At 45.0% G+C, this 16,122-nt stretch overlaps 1 protein-coding gene across 1 annotated transcript; it reads left to right on the top strand.

The window, feature by feature from the left end:
- The first annotated feature begins 700 nt into the window (after positions 1–700).
- MED10 (mediator complex subunit 10) lies at positions 701–7,356 on the top strand. Its single transcript, XM_023218236.2, has 4 exons — positions 701–933; positions 2,069–2,152; positions 4,864–4,966; positions 6,683–7,356. Exons 1-4 carry the CDS (start codon positions 812–814, stop codon positions 6,779–6,781), a joined length of 408 nt encoding a protein of 135 aa, XP_023074004.1. The 5' UTR covers positions 701–811; the 3' UTR covers positions 6,782–7,356.
- Positions 7,357–16,122: the final 8,766 nt, after the last annotated feature.

Raw genomic sequence — 16,122 nt, 5'->3', positions numbered from 1 at the left:
CTCACTTTGCCTGTTTCTAGGCACTGAAAAGTACAGGCCACAAATACATTCAGTAAAAGAAGAAATCACTTGAGGAACTCAAACAGGCTGGAGGAGATACCAGCTGTCACAGAAGATCGGGCAGAAAAGTTTCGTTTCTTAAACATAAGAGTGAACTGATCTAAACTGAATTTCAATGAGATGAACAGCAGTTTATTAAAAGCTTTGTGAAGAAGGGGAGGTTATTTTCAGAGACAGGGCAACCCCATAGGGTGCTGTTTGGTCAGAATTGGCCCGAGGAGGTGAGACCCTGACCTAGGAAGGCAGCAGGTGTCTGGGAAGCATGGTTAGCAGCAAGAGCTAGGGGAAGTGGCCGCCCATTGCATAGAGGAAAGGAGGCACGCCGGCGCTGATTCCAAGAGTTCTGGTAGAGGGGCAGGGAGACTACCGTTATTGGTCCTTCATGCAAACTTTAGGATTTTCATCCATGTGTGTGTTGCTTGAAGATGCTGCATTGCACGAAGTCTTCAACTTCTCCTATGACCGAGACAGATCTGATGTGAGTGCAAGCAGTTAGTACTCGCCCCGATGCGCGCCAAAACCTCCTCCGGAATCCATACCGCATCCCGGAAAGCCCGCCCCGCCCCGCACTTAGGCCCCGCCCCCAACACGCTCGTCTCGCTAACCAGGCTCCGCCCCCAAGAGCTCGCCCGCGCGCCCCCAGAGGAAACGGAAGTCGTATCTGTCCGGACGGAAGCAGGAAGTGGGAGCGAAGGGCCGCGCCTGCGGCGGTGCTGGTTGAGTTTCTGTGGGCTGGGGTCGCGCCGAGGCGATGGCGGAGAAGTTTGACCACCTAGAGGAGCACCTGGAGAAGTTCGTGGAGAACATTCGGCAGCTCGGCATCATCGTCAGTGACTTCCAGCCTAGCAGCCAGGCCGGGCTCAACCAGAAGCTGTGAGTGGCGGCCCGAGGTTGCCGGCGTCTTCCCAGGGCCTTGGCCCGGCAGTGTGTGCTCGGGGAGCGGACATGTAGGGAGCCAGAGCCGAGCCTGACCGCTGCTCCTGCCCCGCCAGCCCTCTGGTCTGGTCTCGGAGCCCGGGGCGCCTTTCCTGGCTGTGATCAGAGGGCGGGGCCCACGCTGCCGCCTGTTGCCAACCGCCTCCTTCCCAGTTTGCGTTAGAGGAACCTCTTTGAGGCCCCTTTGGAGACGTAATCATGGCCGTATGATATATTTTCCGTTTCCCTATCAAGTGAATCATGCTTTCTTTTCTAGCGTCTCCCCCTTCATGTGTAACCCCCTCCCAGCCTTTTCCTCCCGGAGCTCTTCTGGGAATTCAGTCCCTGTCCCTAGAAGGGAGGCAGGCTCCACAGTGAGTGCGCGCCCTAAACTAGGCCTGAGAAGGTGAGGCTCCGAAGCCACCTGCTGCATAGGCCTGACAGTGGAGGAACTGGGGGGGAGGTGGTGCTGAGAAAAGTTGCAGGCATTTATTATTATTATTATTGTTTCTTGGCACCAGCCTTGTGCTGCTCATGGTGCTAGGCCCTGGGATGGAGAACAGGCAAATGCAAGTACAGCACTTTCGAGAAGGGCTTTCTGTGGGACGCGGACGTAGAAAATGTTGCAGCCGAGGTTCCATACCCAGTGCTGTGGGAATAGCCAGGCCAGTCTGCCTGTGTAGGAAGGCTCCAGAGAGGAGAGGAAGCTAAACCAGACAGAATGGCTTTGTTTCCCTCAGACTTTGAGTATAGTCCGCTGCCCCATGTGTTTGCTGAAACCGCACACACAGTCATATGCGCAGTCAGGTAGTTGTTTTGGAGAGAAGGTTCATATTTTTCACCAGGTTCCCTCTCCGTCCCCCTTACTGGAAACTTCTAGTTGAGAAGGAAAGTAACAAATATTTAAGGGTATTTTGTAACTAACCGTGTCCTAGGAATCCTGTAGCTAACCAAAGAGGTGAGAGCCCTGTGTTACCCGCACAGGTGTGAGTAGAACTTGTGTGGAGCCGCAGTTGGCTGGGTAGCTCTGTGGGTGGTGCTTATGCTGCCAAGTGAAATTAACCAGACGCCTGTGTTTCTGCCTTTCCCCCAGGAATTTTATCGTTACTGGCTTACAGGATATTGATAAGTGCAGACAGCAGCTTCATGATATTACTGTACCGTTAGAAGTTTTTGAGTAAGTAACATTCTTGGTATTAGTCTTGGGTATAAATCTTGTTCGGTTGTGGTGTGGTATCGTGACTTCTTCATTACTGACATTTGAGTGCCTGCTGTGTGGTAGGCACAGCCTGGGTGCTGGGGATGTGCCAGTGGAAAAAAAATCGACAAAAATACCTGCCCTCATGGAAACGTTCTAATGGGATTACAAAACTAAAAAAAGTATCTCCTTAATATTGTATTGTTGAAAAAAAGTTACATGTAAAAAAAGCTTATTGAATATGTGAAAAACATCATAGGTTCTCAAAGTCCTGCTTAGGCTGGAGAACAGCCACAAAACTTCCTTTTTTCCTTAAGAGGTGAAAATTCTTATGAGGGCTATATTGTACGTTTTTTAAAAATGGCAGCCAGAAGCAACCTGAAAAGCAGTCTTGTCTGATGTTCCCAAACTGCCCATGGAATGCTAGTTCTGAGAGAGGAAAATATCTGTTCGTTGAAGGAGGAGAGAAGGGTTTTTATTCTAAGCGTGTTTGGGGAGGCTGCTCACTGTTTTCTGTGGGAGAGTTGTGTGCACCTATCTTAGTCCTGAGAACACATACAGGAATAAGCTTTTAGGTTTTTGAAATCCAGATTTTATCACATTGATTTGGTCATGTCTCTGATTTCACACGTGAAGGAGCTGATAAGTAATTGCAATAGGTTGTTTACCTATTAAGTGTCAGAGTTCAGACAAAACCCCCGGACTCATACTTTCTTGACCAGTGCAGAGCAGCCTCTCCTTGATGGTGCTGGCTTGGAACAGCAAGAACATTCTAGTATTTCTTGCAGCAAAACTGCAAATGTAAATCACAAGATTTCCTTGAGCTGTAAAGGGAAAGAGTTATGGTTGTTTTCCATCCCAAAAGGTCAGGTACAAGTTCTAGCTATAGTGCCTACAAAGACAGGGCACAGAGGTAGTTTTCTTGGTCTCTGATCTTCTGTTCACCTGCTGATGACTTTGCCACATGTTCCTTACCTGTGCTCAGTGGGCACCACTGAGGTCTCTGACTTCAGGTGGGATGAAGGTCTTGCACCTGAGACAGCTCCAGACTCTTGGCTTTGGCTTTCTGAGTCCAGGAATACAGAGCGTCCTCTTTTGTGCTCTTCTGATTATGAGTGCAGGGGATGCATATAGTGACAAGTGGCAAGTAACTACTGTGTCTTCTGAAGCAGAACAAATGGAGACTGATGTGAACAGATTGCTTAAGGGCAGAGGGAAGTGCTAGGCACAGGTATGGATGAGATTGACCTGGGGTATCAGGAAGAGTATGCCAGTGAGCCCTAATACAGAGCAGATGCTGGGAGTTTAATCTGCAAATCGATGGTCGATGTCTACCCAATGTGGAAGGAATTCCCAGGTCCCAGTGGCCTTTGCAGCATGTACATTTTCATATACACCAACTATGTCTTTAGCTAAGATGAAAGGAGCTTGGCCCTTATCTCCAGGACTATGTGTGTGGGCAGGAGTGGGTTCACCCTTGGGTCTCCAAAGAACCAAGTCTGAGCAGGATGTCCATGGTGTTGAAGAAACGATCGTCAGCTGACATGAGTAACCTTATTCTGTGAGCCTGTCAGGTTTTTCTTGAGAAATGGATAGGTTTTGTTTAGAATTAACTGTAATTTTTGCCACATTACGTTATTTCAAAAACACTGAAATGAAATAGAATTTCTAGAACTTGTGATGTTTTTATCTTTTGCTGTCTATCAAGGCTACTTTTTATACCATTAGTAATAACCTAATGATATCTTTGTTCTGAAGTGATTATGTATTTTTGGCCTCAATTATAAAAAACGAAAGTAGAGTTAGTTTTCAGTTTTTGTTTTTTGTTTTTTAAATAATGAATGATTCAATTTAGTTGAATGATGAGGATTTCTTTAGGGTACAGAAATAGGCAGGTGGCCTGCTCTTGGTAAAATATAGATATTGATCTAGGTAGTATGTTTAATTAAATCTTCAGGATACTGAAGATAATGTCTGGGGGAAGTGTCAAAAATTCTAAGTAACAGTTTTATACCGTTTAGAAATAATTGGCCAGAATGTCTCTGTTATATTTAAGTTACTTAGGTGTATTTAGTAAAGTGGTATATCAAGCCTCCTCTTTTTTTGAAAGCAGTGGAACGGTTTGTAAGATGATCTTGGGGCCGTCAGGGCTGGGGCTGTTGTGCTTGTAGTTCTCCTTTCCTTTCCCCTGAAGCTCCTCCACAGAGGAGGAGGGGCTTTGCCAAGCACCGGGGTTGACCTAGAGTGGAGGCTGCATCGTAGCAGGGTCCTCCTGTGTCACCCAGGCCCAAACCCCTGGATCTCATTTAGTTTTTTCTTTTATCAAGAGTTGCCTTACCATACAAGCTGCTCTAAGGATCAAAAAGGTAATAAATAGCATGAACGAATTTTGAAAAGTGCAAATGCTAAACAAATGTAAAGTGGTATGGCTTGTGAAGCGTGCTTGGGTTTGTAAGTGATCATTACTTGATTTTATGAGCTGTTCATATTATCAGAAGTAATGAAATCAGATTATCTGTACTTGTGTAAATGAGGGAATCTTAATTCCCCTGGTTCCTACACTTAGTTTTGACTAAACAAGGCCATGTGCAGTTATATGTACCTGACCTTCTTTCCCCCATATCTTTCAGAAAGCTGTTAGAATAGGTGTCAGTCATGGGAATGCTAACTGAAATGTATCATGTTTCCAGATATATAGATCAAGGTCGAAACCCCCAGCTTTACACCAAAGAGTGCCTGGAGAGGGCTCTAGCTAAAAATGAGCAAGTTAAAGGCAAGATCGACACCATGAAGGTAAGACTCTAAGGAGTGTCAGAAATACACTGGGAAGAGATGCCTTCTCAGTGAAATGTGGTTAAGAGACTCATTTTTTTCCATACTTGCTAGAGTATTGACTTTCATAACTTTACACATTGAGATTTCTGAATTGTATAATAGGCAGTAAGTAAAATTAGATATCAGCTGTGTAATAGCATAAAAAGCATACATTAATCTTACTCTTAAGAAAATCCAGGGTAATTTTTGTGATTGCTAGTTCTCACTGGCTGTGATCATTTTCATTTTTTTAAGATGCACTTTTATTGCATTGATACTTTCTATTTCTGTAGTAATTCCTACTGTGGAAGGCTTTCTCTGTAGTCGTTGTTCTTTGGTTTAGAGGATTATTGAATACTGATTTTTCTCTTTGTCCAGCTTCTGACCTCCAAACTTCTTTTTACCATATCCACTGTCATGAAATTCTTCAGATCACTTAGTTTTTCTTTGCCTTGATGAGGTATAGAGAACTCTCTGCACTTGGACATTAATGTATAATTTTTTCTTAAATTGACTCAAATGTAATTCAAATTGTGTTTTGTTTATTTGGACTTAGCGGCCACTCATTTCTGTTGGCGCCGTGCAACCGTTGCCATGTGTGGCAGGAACCCCTGCCTGCCTCTCCTCCCGGCTCACCACGTGCCCCTTCCTCCTCCCGGCCATCCACGCTGGCCTGGTTTTCGGTTCTGGAATACATCCAACCCTTTCATTTGTGTTCTTTTCTCCTGCCATTTTCTCCGCCTGGAGCTCTGCCATGTTCTCTTTGCACAGGCGACTCTATCCCTCCAGTCTCAGATGATTTCAGCTCCTCAAAGAGGCCTTTGGGACCAGCCTTTTCTAAAGCTTTTTCCTTGAGAATGCTGGTCAAGATTTACCTTTTAATTTTGCTTTTTCTGTTTGTTCTGTCTCCTCTGTCAGCTGCTTGAGCTCCAGGATCACAGAGGACGTGAGTGTGCTGTTCCCACTGATGCCTGTTGCCAGACTAGGACACATGTGCTCAGCCATGGCTAATGTGCACAGGCAGGGATGGTCACACAGTGGCCTCTTGGCGCTCTGGCTGAGTGGAGGAGTAAGGGGAGGAGCTGTCAGAAGGAGACCTGCCTAGTCACAGGCAGGTCTCAGGCCTTCCAGAATCCCATCCAGGTGATCCCCTCCTGGTGGTAAACAGCACACATCAGAAGTAGTGTTTTGTCATAGTTGTTCTTACGGTGCCCACAGCCTCATCTCTGTTTTGTGCATTTGGGATTGAGGAGTTGTTGAGTCCAGTGTCACCTTCAGAGCCTAGTGCACTCCTTATCAGTAGCAAGGGCCAATGGTTTTGATTGTTCTGTTTCGCTTGGCAAAGCCGAGTGAGAATTATATTTGCCAGCAGAAGCGTCTCTCTCCATGTGAACACAGCCACTGGGCCACAAGGGACGTAGCTTACAGTTCCAGCAGGCTCTGTCACACCGGTGCCTTTGGGCAGTACAGAATCATGCTGCTGGTGGTGATGTCTAGGGCTGTGCAGTGTCGCTTCCTTTTGCTTATGTCGCCATTGGTGTCATTTCCTCTCTGAGATCAGTGGAAGTCTCAGGTCAGTCCTGTGGCCCTGTATTGCTTAGTGGGCCATGTGTTTAAAATTCCAAAAGGCATATTTTAAATAGTTATTGGAGTGATGATGTGAAGAGCTCCTTTGATAATGTATTTTCTTTGTAGAAATTTAAAAGCCTGTTGATTCAAGAACTTTCTAAAGTATTTCCGGAAGACATGGCTAAGTATCGAAGCATCCGGGGGGAGGATCACCTGCCTTCTTAACCAGCTCACCCTCCCTGTGTGAAGATTCCCCATGACTGCAATGCGGCGTGAGGCTGGGACTGCGAGCACTGATGCCACCTTCCTGCTGATGTGGGACTGGGCCCTGGACACACCCCTCAGCCCCTCTGTCCTCATTGTTTGGCCTCATGGGACGGAGGGGCTGGAGGAGAGGCGGAACTGTGCCCCAGCTGTTCCAGCAGCTTGTCCAGTGTCAACTGGCTCTCAGAGTGCTGACCCCTCGTCACTGTGGGGATCATTCTGTCTGCGGGCAGATGAGGCGCAGGAAAATAGGCTTGGAAATGTTAAATATGATGGGTAAATTAAAAGTTTTACAACATTCTACCTAACATTTTTCTTTTAATGTACTCTTTCTGTTCTATTTTATTATGGTGTCAGAAAGTTAAAACGACTAGGAAAAATTTTTTTAGAAAAAGAAAAATTGGTTTAATGTGAGAAAATACTTAAATTGGTATTATATTTTACATTTTCAAGTTTAGTGCATAAAGAATGTTTTGAATGTAACTTTTCGTGGATTTCAATTAGACATGCGTATAATAAACTAAGTATGTGGCTTATTCCATGTAATTATTTTTGTAATATTTTTATAATATAGTACAATGTGTCTTGTAAACAGTTAATTATTACTTTCCCAGAGGGTTGGTAATATTCATAAGAAAATTTGTTCTCCGGGCATTTAGGAAGGAAAAGCTGAAGCAAAATGCTGAATTCCAGTTTTTTCTACAACCCCTTTCCTAGGTGCCATAGAACACCAATTTATTGACACTCGAAAGGCGCCCTGCAGGGCTGTGTTTCAGCTTCAAAGTGTGCTTACAGATCCCAAGGGGCTTCTGTGAACCTGCAGGTTGGGATTCACAGATGTGGTGGGCCGTGCAAACTGCATTTCTCATGAACTGCAGGTGGTGCTGTTTCTGTGACCTGTGGGCCACCCTTGGGGTTGAGGCCCTAGTGAGGCCTGTGCGGAGGTTGGCCTGTAGACGCCTGTGTCTGAATGGTCTGGGCAGGCTTGTTTGTAACGTAGGGCCCCAGTTCAGACCTATGTAGCTGCAGGCTTTAGGATGGGCCCTAGGAATCTGCATTAATTTGCCTCCCATGAATGATTCTGAACCAGCTTTGATCCTAGCCAGGGCTGCCAGAATAAAATACCACATTCTGGGTGGTTTTAACAACAAACATATATTTTCCCACAGTTCTGGAGGTTGGAAGTGCAAGCTCACGGTGCCTGCAGAGTGGGTTTCCCCGAGGCCTCCCTGGCTTGCAGACCTGCTCACTTTGTCCTCACGTGGTCGTTCCTCTGTGTGCGTCACAGCCCTGGTGTCCCTTCTGTGTGTCCTAACCTCTTTAGAATCTAAGAACACCAGTGAGATGGTATTAGGACCCGCCCGAAGGACCCATTTTTAACTTAATTTCTTTGAAGACCCTGTCTCCAATTACAGTTGCATTCTCAGGTCCTGAGGTTAGGGCTTTGACTCTGGAGTTTCGGGGGGATGCACCTCAGTCTAGAATTCTCCCCAGGAGGGTTGTATTTACCAAGAGTCAGAGGCCAGGCCCCTTAGGAAGTTGGTCCCTTGTTAGCAGTTCTGTTCTCTCCGAAACAGCACCAGAAAAGGACTCCTACCCCTACCAAGGGGAGGAATTTCTGCTAGAGTAGGGGAGTCCCCTGTCTGGCAGGTTCGGGTGCCTGCAGTCCCTGTTCCGCTTTGTTTTTCCGGCATCAGGATGCTGACTGTTGGCTGCTGCACGAGGGCCATATGGGCACGCGGCTCACTGGGCTCTTCCCACACACTTCATCTGCATCAACTCACCTGGCCCTCACCTGTGCGGTCTGGCTTTCTTTATATTACCGATGTCGACGCTGGGCATCAGGGCTTAAATAATGTGTCCAAAGCCCTGTAGCTTCATCTCCCTCTGTGCTGGTTCCTAGTGGATCCCGCGTATCCACAGTTCCCTCTTCCTGGGCTCTAAACATGGAGGATGAGCCAGTAGTGGGGGCTGTTCTACATATCCTGGGACTGAGTTATTCGGGTGGCATCAGGCTGTTTTAATCCTGACGTCTGAGCCTCGGGAAGAGGGGGTGACTCAGCTAGAGATGCAGCCAGTGATAGCCCCACGGCATGATGAGTCTGCTGACCTAGGCCCAGCGGGGGCGGGTGTAGCTGTCACACATTATTCTGGAATATTCCCCAGTCTTTTTGAGTAAAAGTTTGGGTATATGGATGCACTGCCTTGGAACTCCTAACTCATCAGTGTGTCTGATGACACCACCACAGTGGGTCGCCAGGGAATTAATAGGTGCTGAAGCCTTTCGATGCTGTGACAGGCCACATGCCCCCTAAGTTCACGAGAAGGTCTCCTTTTTCCACCCCACCTACCATTACTGTTAGTCACAAGTGCCCATCAGTTTCAAATCCTCTGAATTGCTGAGGAATCTGCTTAACTCGCAATTCATGTCAGTGCGAGAACAGTGGAGGGTTCCAGGCCACATCTGATACTCGGCGAGGCATGCTGTGACTGTCTCCGGCACTGCCTTACAGGGCTGTCCATCCGGAGGAGTTTGGGTTCAGGTGCACACACCTGGCTGGCCCTTCATCCCTGCCTCTCAGAGACCTTGTTTTGGTTAAAAGAATGATTGCGAGAGCCATCCTGGGGTGGTATCAACAATGTGAATCGGCTTCTTCACATCACCCCTGCCCCCCAGTTCGTTCCAATCCCTGCTTTGCTTCTGATCTCTTCCCCACCCCTTTTCCTCCAGACACAGATCAGGCGAACAGCCCCGGGGCCCACTGATTTTTGTTATGCCCAAGGGCACCACTGACCACCACGCGGCAGGTACGGATTCAAACAGGGCCTGAACCTGTATCACTGTTCTGGATAATCTGTGCTGCCTCTGTGGGTCACAATGAAAAAGCAAAAATTAAGCCCGACCTTTACACAGAGCTAGAACATTCTTTACCTTTTTGGGTGTACAGTCAGAAGTGTTCATTACAGAAAACTGAAAAATATAGCTACGAAAATCTCCTTATTTCTGCCCAAATTGTTATTATTGTGATTTTCATCTATCTAAATATCCTTCTCTTGCACAGATGCACACACACACTGAACAGCTAGATGTGGAATTATTACTATGTACATGAGTTGGTAACCTTTATTCTTTTTTTTTTTTTTAATTATACTTTAAGTTCTAGGGTACATGTGCATAACGTGCGGGTTTGTTACATATGTATACTTGTGCCATATTGGTGTGTTGCACCCATCAACTCGTCAGCACCCATCAATTCATCATTTATATCATGTATAACTCCACAATGCAATCCCTCCCCCCGCCCCCCTCCCCATGATAGGCCCCAGTGTGTGATGTTCCCCTTCCCGAGTCCAAGTGATCTCATTGTTCAGTTCCCACCTATGAGTGAGAACATGTGGTGTTTGGTTTTCTGTTCTTGTGATAGTTTGCTAAGAATGATGGTTTCCAGCTGCATCCATGTCCCTACAAAGGATGCAAACTCATCCTTTTTTATGGCTGCATAGTATTCCATGGTGTATATGTGCCACATTTTCTTAATCCAGTCTGTCACAGATGGACATTTGGGTTGATTCCAAGTCTTTGCTATTGTGAATAGTGCCGCAATAAACATACGTGTGCATGTGTCTTTGTAGTTGCATAATTTATAATCCTTTGGGTATATACCCAGTAGTGGGATGGCTGGGTCATATGGTACATCTAGTTCTAGATCCTTGAGGAATTGCCATACTGTTTTCCATAATGGTTGAACTAGTTTACAATCCCACCAACAGTGTAAAAGTGTTCCTATTTCTCCACATCCTCTCCAACACCTGTGTTTCCTGATTTTTTAATGATTGCCGTTCTAAGTGGTGTGAGATGGTATCTCATTGTGGTTTTGATTTGCATTTCTCTGATGGCGAGTGATAATGAGCATTTTTTCATGTGTCTGTTGGCTGTATGAATGTCTTCTTTTGAGAAATGTCTGTTCATATCCTTTCCCCACTTTTTGATGGGGTTGTTTGTTTTTTTCTTGTATATTTGTTTGAGTTCTTTGTAGATTCTGGAAATTAGCCCTTTGTCAGATGAGTAGATTGCAAAAATTTTCTCCCATTCTGTAGGTTGCCTGTTCACTCTGATGGTAGTTTCTTTTGCTGTGCAGAAGCTCTTTAGTTTAATTAGATCCCATTTGTCAATTTTGGCTTTTGCTGCCATTGCTTTTGGTGTTTTAGACATGAAGTCCTTGCCCATGCCTATGTCCTGAATGGTACTACCTAGATTTTCTTCTAGGGTTTTTATGGTATTAGGTCTAACATTTAAGTCTCTAATCCATCTTGAATTAATCTTCGTATAAGGAGTAAGGAAAGGATCCAGTTTCAGCTTTCTACTTATGGCTAGCCAATTTTCCCAGCACCATTTATTAAATAGGGAATCCTTTCCCCATTTCTTGTTTCTCTCAGGTTTGTCAAAGATCAGATGGCTGTAGATGTGTGGGATTATTTCTGAGGACTCTGTTCTGTTCCATTGGTCTATATCTCTGTGTTGGTACCAGTACCATGCTGTTTTGGTTACCGTAGCCTTGTAGTATAGTTTGAAGTCAGGTAGCGTGACGCCTCCAGCTTTGTCCTTTTGACTTAGGATTGTCTTGGCAATGCGGGCTCTTTTTTGGTTCCATATGAACTTTAAAGCAGTTTTTTCCAATTCGGTGAAGAAACTCATTGGTAGCTTGATGGGGATGGCATTGAATCTATAAATAACCTTGGGCAGTATGGCCATTTTCACGATATTGATTCTTCCTATCCATGAGCATGGTATGTTCTTCCATTTGTTTGTGTCCTCTTTGATTTCACTGAGCAGTGGTTTGTAGTTCTCCTTGAAGAGGTCCTTTACATCCCTTGTAAGTTGGATTCCTAGGTATTTTATTCTCTTTGAAGCAATTGTGAATGGAAGTTCATTCCTGATTTGGCTCTCTGCTTGTCTGTTACTGGTGTATAAGAATGCTTGTGATTTTTGCACATTAATTTTGTATCCTGAGACTTTGCTGAAGTTGCTTATCAGCTTAAGAAGATTTTGGGCTGAGACGATGGGGTTTTCTAAATATACAATCATGTCATCTGCAAACAGGGACAATTTGACTTCTTCTTTTCCTAACTGAATACCCTTGATTTCTTTCTCTTGCCTGATTGCCCTAGCCAGAACTTCCAACACTATGTTGAATAGGAGTGGTGAGAGAGGGCATCCCTGTCTTGTGCCAGTTTTCAAAGGGAATTTTTCCAGTTTTTGCCCATTCAGTATGATATTAGCTGTGGGTTTGTCATAAATAGCTCTTATTATTTTGAGGTACGTTCCATCAATACCGAATTTATTGAGCGTTTTTAGCATGAAGGGCTGTTGAATTTTGTCAAAAGCCTTTTCTGCATCTATTGAGATAATCATGTGGTTCTTGTCTTTGGTTCTGTTTATATGCTGGATTACGTTGATTGATTTGCGAATGTTGAACCAGCCTTGCATCCCAGGGATGAAGCCCACTTGATCATGGTGGATAAGCTTTTTGATGTGCTGCTGAATCCGGTTTGCCAGTATTTTATTGAGGATTTTTGCATTGATGTTCATCAGGGAGATTGGTCTAAAATTCTCTTTTTTTGTTGTGTCTCTGCCAGGCTTTGGTATCAGGATGATGTTGGCCTCATAAAATGAGTTAGGGAGGATTCCCTCTTTTTCTATTGATTGGAATAGTTTCAGAAGGAATGGTACCAGCTCCTCCTTGTACCTCTGGTAGAATTCAGCTGTGAATCCATCTGGTCCTGGACTTTTTTTGGTGGGTAGGCTATTAATTGTTGCCTCAATTTCAGAGCCTGCTATTGGTCTATTCAGGGATTCAACTTCTTCCTGGTTTAGTCTTGGGAGAGTGTAAGTGTCCAGGAAATTATCCATTTCTTCTAGATTTTCTAGTTGATTTGCGTAGAGGTGTTTATAGTATTCTCTGATGATAGTTTGTATTTCTGTGGGGTCGGTGGTGATATCCCCTTTATCATTTTTTATTGCGTCTATTTGATTCCTCTCTCTTTTCTTCTTTATTAGCCTTGCTAGCGGTCTGTCAATTTTGTTGATCTTTTCAAAAAACCAACTCCTGGATTCATTGATTTTTTGGAGGGTTTTTTGTGTCTCTTATCTCCTTCAGTTCTGCTCTGATCTTAGTTATTTCTTGCCTTCTGCTAGCTTTTGAATGTGTTTGCTCTTGCCTCTCTAGTTCTTTTAATTGTGATGTTAGAGTGTCAATTTTAGATCTTTCCTGCTTTCTCTTGTGGGCACTTAGTGCTATAAATTTCCCTCTACACACTGCTTTAAATGTGTCCCAGAGATTCTGGTATGTTGTATCTTTGTTCTCATTGGTTTCAAAGAACATCTTTATTTCTGCTTTCATTTCGTTATGTACCCAGTAGTCATTCAGGAGCAGGTTGTTCAGTTTCCATGTAGTTGAGCGGTTTTGATTGAGTTTCTTAGTCCTGAGTTCTAGTTTGATTGCACTGTGGTCTGAGAGACAGTTTGTTATAATTTCTGTTCTTTTACATTTGCTGAGGAGTGCTTTACTTCCAATTATGTGGTCAATTTTGGAATAAGTGCGATGTGGTGCTGAGAAGAATGTATATTCTGTTGATTTGGGGTGGAGAGTTCTATAGATGTCTATTAGGTCTGCTTGGTGCAGAGATGAGTTCAATTCCTGGATATCCTTGTTAACTTTCTGTCTCGTTGATCTGTCTAATGTTGACAGTGGAGTGTTGAAGTCTCCCATTATTATTGTATGGGAGTCTAAGTCTCTTTGTAAGTCTCTAAGGACTTGCTTTATGAATCTGGGTGCTCCTGTATTGGGTGCATATATATTTAGGATAGTTAGCTCTTCCTGTTGAATTGATCCCTTTACCATTATGTAATGGCCTTCTTTGTCTCTTTTGATCTTTGATGGTTTAAAGTCTGTTTTATCAGAGACTAGGATTGCAACCCCTGCTTTTTTTTGTTCTCCATTTGCTTGGTAGATCTTCCTCCATCCCTTTATTTTGAGCCTATGTATGTCTCTGCATGTGAGATGGGTCTCCTGAATACAGCAGACTGATGGGTCTTGACTCTTTATCCAGTTGGCCAGTCTGTGTCTTTTAATTGGAGCATTTAGACCATTTACATTTAAGGTTAATATTGTTATGTGTGAACTTGATCCTTCCATTATGATATTAACTGGTTATTTTGCTCATTAGTTGATGCAGTTTCTTCCTAGCCTCGATGGTCTTTACATTTTGGCATGTTTTTGCAATGGCTGGTACCGGTTGTTCCTTTCCATGTTTAGGGCTTCCTTCAGGGTCTCTTGTAAGGCAGGCCTGCTGGTGACAAAATCTCTAAGCATTTGCTTATCTGTAAAGGATTTTATTTTTCCTTCATTTATGAAACTTAGTTTGGCTGGATATGAAATTCTGGGTTTAAAATTCTTTTCTTTAAGAACGTTGAATATTGGCCCCCACTCTCTTTTGGCTTGTAGAGTTTCTGCTGAGAGATCTGCTGTTAGTCTGATGGGCTTCCCTTTCTGGGTAACCCGACCTTTCTCTCTGGCTGCCCTTAAGATTTTTTCCTTCATTTCAACTTTGGTGGATCTGGCAAGTATGTGTCTTGGAGTTGCTCTTCTGGTGGAGTATCTTTGTGGCATTCTCTGTATTTCCTGAATTTGAATGTTGGCCTGCCCTACTAGGTTGGGGAAGTTCTCCTGGATGATATCCTGAAGAGTGTTTTCCAACTTGTTTCCATTCTCCCCCTCACTTTCAGGCACCCCAATCAGACGTAGATTTGGTCTTTTGACATAATCCCATACTTCCTGCAGGCTTTGTTCATTTCTTTTTCTTCTTTTTTCTTTTGGTTTCTCTTCTCGCTTCATTTCATTCATTTGATCCTCCATCGCTGATACTCTTTCTTCCAGTTGATCGAGTCGGTTACTGAAGCTTGTGCATTTGTCACGTATTTCTCGTGTCATGGTTTTCATCTCTGTCATTTCGTTTATGACCTTCTCTGCATTAATTAGTCTAGCTGTCAATTCTTCCACTCTTTTTTCAAGATTTTTAGTTTCTTTGTGCTGGGTACGTAATTCCTCCTTTAACTCTGAGAAGTTTGATGGACTGAAGCCTTCTTCTCTCATTTCGTCAAAGTCATTCTCTGACCAGCTTTGATCCGCTGCTGGCGATGAGCTGCGCTCCTTTGCAGGGGGAGATGCACTCTTATTTTTTGAATTTCCAGCTTTTCTGCCCTGCTTCTTCCCCATCTTCGTGGTTTTATCTGCCTCTGGTCTTCGATGATGGTGACGTACTGATGGGGTTTTGGTATAGGTGTTCTTCCTGTTTGATAGTTTTCCTTCTAATAGTCAGGACTTTCAGCTGTAGGTCTGTTGGAGATTGCTTGAGGTCCACTCCAGACCCTGTTTGCCTGGGTATCAGCAGCAGAGGTTGCAGAAGATAGAATATTGCTGAACAGCGAGTGTACCTGTCTGATTCTTACTTTGGAAGCTTCCTCTCAGGGGTGTACTCCACCCTGTGAGGTGTGGGGTGTCAGACTGCCCCTAGTGGGGAATGTCTCCCAGTTAGGCTACTCAGGGGTCAGGGACCCACTTGAGCAGGCAGTCTGTCCGTTCTCAGATCTCAACCTCCGTGTTGGGAGATCCACTGCTCTCTTCAAAGCTGTCAGACCGAGTTGTTCGCGTCTGCACAGTTCTCTGCTGCTTCCCCTGTTATTTTTTAGCTGTGCCCTGTCCCCAGAGGCGGAGTCTACAGAGACAGGCAGGTTTCCTTGAGCTGCTGTGAGCTCCACCCAGTTCGAGCTTCCCAGCGGCTTTGTTTACCTACTTAAGCCTCAGCAATGGCGGGCGCCCCTCCCCCAGCCTCGCTGCTGCCTTGCAGTTAGATCGCCGCATACTGCTGTGTTAGCAAGGAGGGAGGCTCCGTGGGCGTGGGACCCTCCCGGCCAGGTGTGGGGTATATTCTCCTGGTGTGCCCGTTTGCTTACAGCGCAGTATTGGGGTGGGAGTTACCCGATTTTCCAGGTGTTGTGTGTCTCAGTTCCCCTGGCTCGGACAAGGGATTCCCTTCCCCCTTGCGCTTCCCAGGTGAGGCGATGCCTCGCCCTGCTTCAGCTCTGGCTGGTCGGGCTGCAGCAGCACTGATTGTCCGGCACTCCCTAGTGAGATGACCCCAGTACCTCAGTTGAAAATGCAGAAATCACCGGTCTTCTGTGTCGCTCGCGCTGGGAGTTGGAGACTGGAACTGTTCCTATTCAGCCATCTTGCTCCGCCCAC

The sequence above is a fragment of the Piliocolobus tephrosceles genome, chromosome 4 (assembly GCF_002776525.5).
Source record: "Piliocolobus tephrosceles isolate RC106 chromosome 4, ASM277652v3, whole genome shotgun sequence".
NCBI classification, from domain to species: domain Eukaryota; kingdom Metazoa; phylum Chordata; class Mammalia; order Primates; family Cercopithecidae; genus Piliocolobus; species Piliocolobus tephrosceles.
This window is presented reverse-complemented; position numbering and strand designations above follow the sequence as displayed.

Bases quoted from the DNA above. Each gene is read 5' to 3' on its own strand.
- MED10 (XM_023218236.2), top strand. From the start codon at position 812: ATGGCGGAGAAGTTTGACCACCTAGAGGAGCACCTGGAGAAGTTCGTG. The intron at 934-2,068 runs GTGAGTGGCGGC...CCTTTCCCCCAG, and splicing joins GCCGGGCTCAACCAGAAGCT to GAATTTTATCGTTACTGGCT. The intron at 2,153-4,863 runs GTAAGTAACATT...TCATGTTTCCAG, and splicing joins GTACCGTTAGAAGTTTTTGA to ATATATAGATCAAGGTCGAA.